The sequence below is a fragment of the Engraulis encrasicolus genome, chromosome 3 (assembly GCF_034702125.1).
Source record: "Engraulis encrasicolus isolate BLACKSEA-1 chromosome 3, IST_EnEncr_1.0, whole genome shotgun sequence".
Classification (NCBI taxonomy): domain Eukaryota; kingdom Metazoa; phylum Chordata; class Actinopteri; order Clupeiformes; family Engraulidae; genus Engraulis; species Engraulis encrasicolus.
Window position 1 is genome coordinate 36679175 of NC_085859.1, and position 7500 is coordinate 36686674.

Here is a 7500-nt window from a genome sequence, read left to right on the forward strand (position 1 = left end):
CACACCACTCTCCAATAACTGAGGTACTGACTGGTTAGGAGCCTGTCTTTAAGACCCTTGTAGTTGGCCTTGCAGCTGCCCGTCGCAATTTGTGTTACGAAATTGAACTTGTAGTTAATATTACTGCCTTTTTTCACATTCACATATCTTAATATGAAGTTAATATTTATGCAATCATGCCAAATGCTTCATACATTATTCAATGTTGTTGGTTAATTTATATATATATTATATGCCAGGTTTCATTAATGTTACAGTCACACCGCAGGATATTTGACATATAAACCTTTACATAAATCTTAACAAAAATGTTTCTTCTCATCTAAGACTAATATGAAACATAATGTACCACATCTTCTTTCATTGACATTTGTTTTTAAGAGGAAAAATAACAGTTTTGTAGGTTTTCAACCAATGTTACGAAAAAACAAGGCGTCACGTCAACCACCCAAATACAGTATGGGAGCTTGTGGTTCTCAGGAGCAGACGATATTCTGTGTGTGTGTACGTACGTCATTCATACGTGGCAGTGAGCAACTCAGTGTTTGTCTCTGTTATTATACCCAGTCTTCTCTATGGAGGAATTGTAGAGGCATTATAGTCAGTGTTCCCAGCAGTTCACTAAAGCCACAGCCAGACAGCCAGCCAGTCAGTCAGTCTGGTTGCTACCATCTCGCTCGCGCTTCAGATAGTTGCCTGGGTGATGAAGAGGCCGTTGCGTAACGATGTCCTAACGTCATCATGTTTACAAAGCAACTGTTTACACTCCTGTGTGCGTGTGCATGTGTGTTTGTGTGTGTGGGTGTGCGTGTGCATGTGTGTGTGGGTGTGCGCGTGTGTGTGTGCGTGTGTGTGTGTGTCCGTGTGTGTGTGTGTGCGTGTGTGCGTGCGCATGTGTGTGTGTGCGTGCGTGTGCGTGTGTGTGCGCTTGTGTGTGCGCGCTTGTGTGTGTGCGCTTGTGAGTGCGCGCGTGAGTGCGTGCGTGTGTGCGTGTGGACTGTTAGTTAGCAGCTGTGTTTGCAGTCATATTAGGTGTGCATGTGGTGCACATGTGGTCACGATTCATTAGTGTCTGTGGATGTTTTTTTTGTTTTTTTATTTAGTCAGTGAAGGTTGAGTGGGGTGAGGGAAGAGAAGGGGGGGGGGGCTTTAGTTTCATGCTTGAAGTGCGTGTGTGCGCATGTGTGTGTGCGCATGTGTGTGTGCGCATGTGTGTGTTCGTGTGTGTGTGTGTGACTTGTGAACCCTCTTCAAGTTTACTTGGATAGCAGGTGGTCAGGGAAACAGTTTATATGTGTGTGTGTTTGTGTGCAGTCAGGCAGGTAATATGAATGTAAGCCTGTGAATGTAAACAGAAACCCCTAACCATCTGCCCACATCCATATAAGTGTGTGGAGTTGAGCAGATATTGTGTGCTGGCATTCTTGTGTTGGTATCTTTTCTGTGTTTAGGATTATACGCCCAGAGAGAGAGAGATTCTTGTGTTGGTATCTTTTCTGTGTTTAGGATTATACGCCCAGAGAGAGAGAGATTCTTGTGTTGGTATCTTTTCTGTGTTTAGGATTATACGCCCAAAATCGGTGTCTGTCTGTGCAAGATTATATTATGGCTAAATGGTGTGTGTGTGTTTTCTTTCAGGCAAAAGAGGCTGCGTTTCTTCTTCTCATCCTTCCTGAAGCTGCTTCCTGGCGTCCACAGGCAAAGCTCCACCCCTCACCAAGGCCCCGCCCACGCCAACAACAACGGCCAGAAACCCAGCGAGGAGTGGAGAGAATTTGAAAAGTGAGAATCGTGTTGATTTAAAATGGTTGTGTGTACTTATTGATGTGTTGGGCTGCATGTTAAATTATAATGTACTGTATACCGTTTTTTTAATGTTTTTTTTTGCATTGTCACTAATATTTGTGTGTGTGTGCGCATGAGTTTGGGTGACCATTTACTCGTGTCATATTATGCTACTTGCGCATAATGTGAAGGACTGTGGTTATGCTGATGATGATGACCATATATATCTGTGGGCATGCTGATGATTGTGTGTGTGTGTGTGTGTGTGTGTGTGTGTGTGTGTGTGTGTGTGTGTGTGTGTGTGTGTGTGTGTGTGTGTGTGTGTGTGTGTGTGTGTGTGTGTGCGCGCGCGCGCGCGCTGCAGGTCTAAGGTGTACATGGCTGATCTGGAGTCGGGTCTGCACTACCTGCTGCGCGTGGAGCTGGCCAGGCACCAGACCCTGGAGGGCGAGCAGCTCAAGACCTTTAAGGACTTTGTCACCGTGGTGGCCAAGGTGAGGATAGGAGGCCTTCTTTGCAGCCACACGGCTGACATTCGCCCTCAAACACACTCCGATAAGATGCCAGGATGACATAACATTGCGCGCATACACTACATAACACTGCATTTAATTAACTGACCTACAGACACAAGATAGGGGTCTTATCTAGAGTGACTTGCCGTTTAATGGGTAATAGGTTAAAATGCATCTCTCAGACACAAACCAACTAAGCTTAAAGGAACAGTCCACCCTTTTTTGATGTTCACAGATTTGCAGTATTTCCAAGCATTATTCATGAATGTGCATATGATTTTCTTCTCAGTTTTTTCAGTACTTAGATTTATTGGATCAGAATTATTAGCATAGCTTAGCATAATCACTGGAAATGAATGGAGGCATTAGCATCAAGCCACAAAGGATCACAGGACAGGATTTAAAAAAAAATTCCACTCTGATGAATTCTATATTAATTTTAAAGTACTTTATAAGTACATTTGATGATGCTTTGTTTGCCCCCATAGACTTGCCTGCTTGCTACGCTTAATTTGGCTATACTGTTAAACTAGGCAATGGAAACACATAGACAAAAATTATATGCACATTCATGAATAATGCTGAGAAATACTGCAAATATGTGAAAATCAAAAAAGGGTGGACTGTTCCTTTAACGTGGGTGTGTGAGGTGGTCTGTGACCGGATAGCGTCCTCCACTCCCACACTCTCCTGGTAGGCAAACTGCAGGGGATCTCTTGCATGTTGAACCTGGGGCTTTAGAATAGTGAGTAAAAACACCCGTTCGCAGGTCTTCATTAAGCGAGAGGTGAGGGCAACCGGTCTGTAGTCATTCAGTTCTTTGGGGTGTGGCTTTTTGGGAACTGGAATGAGGTATGATGTATTCCACTGTGTAGGTACTTTTCCCTCCTGTAGGCTTTTGTTGGAAAGGAGCTGTAGTGGTAGTGTAGTGGTAACAGGGTTAACAGAGGTCACAGGGCTTTTACTCAGGAAACTGTAGTGAGAGGAACAGAAACCTGGCTCTGCTGTATTCCATCAGCCTGGTTGGAATGAAGCTTGGTGTTAGAGGTGACTGCTCTCACCGTCGAGAGCATATGGCGGAGAAGATGGGATTTCTGGCTGCATCGCTGGAGGGCCGTTCCGAGACATACCACGGAGAAGAGTATATCATTGCATACTGCAGCTCTTGTCTTGTCTGTCTGTCATACCAGGGAGCTACATCGCTGAGACAGTAATTGAATCACAGAGAATGTATCTGGAAAAATGATTTTCAAGAAGTGTAGCGGTAAGTTACTGCAGGAGGTGTTCAAATGTAGGAGGCATATTGAAGGGAAGAGGGTGGACCATGCCAGCTGCCTTTCATAGGCCAATGTCAGGACCCGTCTCGCCGGGGACACATGCAAGCGAAACAAGCGAAGCGAAGAGAGGGCGAAATTCAGGGTTCCATTTGCATAATATTAAACTTGGTTGAATATTGCCACTTTGCTTCGCTCTTGTTCGCTTGCCTTCGCCTCCCTCACAGGAATGAATGGCGAAGTTCGCTTCATTTGGCCAAATTCGCGTGTATGTGTAGCTGGCATATCAATTTGGATGTTGATGTGCATCACACACATGCACATTGAGTCCAGCGGTTGCACTCATTCTGATTGTCTTTTTATATACTTAGTGTTGTGAGGCACAATGAACCATCTCTGTGCTTAAAATGCACTACACGGGGGGGTCCAGTGTCGCTAATGTCCCAAGTCGGGCTACTTGCCAGTGGGGAGGGACCTAGGTTTGGGGACTCGGCCTGGGCCATTTCCTCTCCCTACCCCATCTCTGTCTCCAATTTCCTTCCTGTAATAGTCTTCACATAAAGGTACAAAGGCCCTTACAGGAAGGTGGAGAATGCGCACACATCAGTGGTAGAGGTGCTGGACAAAAAAGAGTAACTGAAATAAATGATAGAAGTCCGCAACACTGTTAATGCTCCCAGTGATTTATTTGCACGACGTTTCGGACCTTCGTCCTTTTTCAAGTTGCACTTGAAAAAGGACGAAGGTCCGAAACGTCGTGCAAATAAATCACTGGGAGCATTAACAAAGGCCCTTACAACCACCCTCTACTGTACCGCTCAGGCCGTGCTTGATAAATAAACCAATACCGGTAATAAAAAACTGCACCCTGTATTGACTTGACTTGACATAACCGCCCCATACTGTATCTCCCACCCGCAGCTCTTCCCGGGTCGTGTTTCGGTGGTGAAGCTGCTGGAGACTCTGCTGGAGTGGATCGTCAGCCTGCCGCTGGAGAAGATCCCCTACGACGCCGTGCTGGACCTCGTCAACAACAAGATGAGGGTACGCACGCAGCTTTTACAACAGTGGTTCTCAACCTTTTTTGAATAAACATCCCCTGGGCCACACCTCTCAACGCCCCCCCTTGGCCTCATCATAGGCCTGAGAACGCCTACTATTAAAAAATTAAATGGGCTAATGAACCACAATGGCAATTTAGCACCGCCCCCTTTCAGCTGTATCCTTCTAAACGCCCCACTAGAGCTCCCCAACGCCCCCTGGGGGGCTGTACCGCCCCCGTTGAGAGACTATTTTAGAATATAACTTACCCCAAAAACTGCACTGCCTACAACAAAGCAGCAAGGCAGTAATTGCAGAAAAATTACTAAAATTACCAAAATGACTTAAAAATGATCCTGTAGTCCAGACTAAGTAGATTTGGGTTGATTATTGGCATGTGGCAGTTTTGTTAGTCTGTATTACCACATTTTTTGCAAATCAATTATTTTATTGCACTTAATAAATGTTGATATGTCATGAATCTAGCATTGCATATTATAGAATCATCATTACATTCTAGACAACCATATGTTCCTAATTTAATGGTTTAAGAGTAATACCAAAGAGGGTGGAGTAATAAAGAGGATTCAAAACACGCCCAACCAATGCAAAAGTGTGTGCTCAAGTTGGGTCTCCTAAGGAGAATGTGCGAGACCATTCGATAGCTTGAAGAATTCCTAGTAGCATGTAGAACATGATCATTAAATGATTGTGGATCATGTTGCACAAATGGTTTGTAATGTGTATATGGCGTGTCGTTGTGGTTTTATCGTATTTCACACTTTTTTTTTGCATGCCCTTCTTAATTAGAGCCATTTATAACCCCCCTTTAAAAAACTAAAAGTCTGAGTAACGGGGGAAATTGGAATCCATTATTTCGAGGTCCAAGCAGAGAATGTAGCCTACTAGGGTCATTTATTACAGTGAGTCTCCACCGAGGACATGAAGCTGGTTGGAAACAAGAGAGAATGCCATCATGGTTCCACTTGATCAATGTTTCGAGTCTGGTGTGTGCGCCATTGATTTTGCAATAGCAGTGAGAATGCGGTCGAACCACCTTTAAAATGGGATCTGCTGTGTCTTAGGGAACTTAAATGAAGATGGAATGGTTAAGAACATAAAGAATCGAATTAAGGGGCTGAATTAGAGATGCTACCTAAACACTTGTTTGAACCATATGCAAATTGTATATGCAGTCTATGTTTTGAAATATAAAGATATGCTGAAGATATTTGTTCCCTAGAGTTCTGTGCATGTAGGTTGGGTTTCTCCTATCCTGACTAAGACATAATACAGAAATGCCAAAATAACTATTAAGGGGGGAATCAAGCTTGTGGGTGTTGGTGAGCATACAGTTTCTGTGTGTTGGTGTGCATTACAGGTCTCAGTGTTGCTTTGAAGTGACAACATGTTTAAGTCAGTAAGTGTGTGTGAGAATGTTACTAGCCTTAGCAGCTGTGTTTCTGTGTTGGAGACCTCAGCGTTTCTAAGTGTGTTTGTGGATGACGTATGTGTGAGATTGGTCTATCTGTATGCGAACCAGGGTGAGTGTATGCTGTATGTGTCGGATATATTGCATGTTCCTCGCATTTCCTCTGGAATTAATAAATGTTACTCTACTCTACTACTACTCTACTCTACTGTCTATGAGAGTGTCCCTATCCTAACGTGTGTGTGTGTGTGTGTGTGTGTGTGTGTGTGTGTGTGTGTGTGTGTGTGTGTGTGCGTGTGCGTGTGCGTGTGCGTGTGCGTGTGCGTGTGCGTGTGCGCGTGCGCGTGCGCGTGCGTGTGTGTGTGTGTGTGTGTGTTTTGCAGATCTCTGGCTTGTTCCTGGCTGACCGTGTGCAGTGGGTGGGTTGCCAGGGCAGTAGTGCCTCGTTCAGGGGGTACCCCTGCTCCCTGTGGACCCTCTTCCATGTGCTCACCGTGCAGGCCGCTGCACGCCCCGACGCCCTGGCTAACACAGGTACACAAAAGGATACTGCGTGCACATCAGTGGCGCAACCGACCAAAACTGAAAAGAAATGAGAACATCAATGATCCCAATGCAATGCACAGCATCTTTTCATTCCTTTCATAGCAGTGTGTTACTGTTATAGAACAAGCAAACATTTTGTAATGTCCTACAGCTCAGAGACCGCTTGAGTTTTAAATTAAAGGTTCTTTCAGGCCACAGCTCTCGAGTTGTCCTTCAAACTTATTTTGTCTAAAATGAAAACTAAGTCACTTTTTCCTGCCGTTTTAATAATGTTTCTGAATTTGTTCAGTGGCACCTTTGATTTCACTTTGCATTGCCGCCCTTCATGGGCAATGACCGTACCGGTGTACATGCATGCCGACAAGGGGAGGAAAAGGGGTATGTCGTCCCGGGCCTAGGGAGATAGGGGGCCCAGAATTGGGTCCCCATTACATTGCATGAATTGGGTGAAGGGGCCCTTTCAGATTACTTTGTCCTGGGTCCAGAGAAAGCTGTCATGCATACCACATACACACCCACAGCACACTTACCGCGCGAATAGACCAGGCGCGATGCGATTCAAGCGACAGAGCGATACGCACGAATGAAGCGACTACAGTATGTCCGTTACAAGCAGAAGGCAAAGCATTCAAACATTCCCATTGGCTGTGGTCACTGACCTCTATACAGTCATTGGCTGTCGCGGCTTGTCGCCGAACCGCATCATAGAAAGTTGAAAGGATTTCAACTTCAAACTGTCGCGCTCGTCGCGCAAATCGCTCTAGTCTCCAGAATCGCTTTTGTTGCGCGACTCAATGCAAAGTCAATTACTTCCGTCGCTCGCCTCACTCTTGTCGCGGTAGATGTATTTGTGCGGTTAAGCAATCACTGCTCACATACACATTTGTGTAATCAATCACAGGACACA

At 45.1% G+C, this 7500-nt stretch overlaps 1 protein-coding gene across 1 annotated transcript in view; it reads left to right on the top strand.

Moving 5' to 3' along the window:
* qsox2 (quiescin Q6 sulfhydryl oxidase 2) overlaps positions 1–7500 on the top strand; it is a 34161-nt gene that overhangs the window by 20999 nt on the left and 5662 nt on the right. Inside the window, exons 7-10 of the mRNA XM_063195315.1 lie at positions 1639–1782; positions 2150–2279; positions 4496–4618; positions 6431–6581. Coding sequence (XP_063051385.1) covers positions 1639–1782; positions 2150–2279; positions 4496–4618; positions 6431–6581 — 548 coding nt within the window. The remainder of the gene's footprint in view (positions 1–1638; positions 1783–2149; positions 2280–4495; positions 4619–6430; positions 6582–7500) is intronic.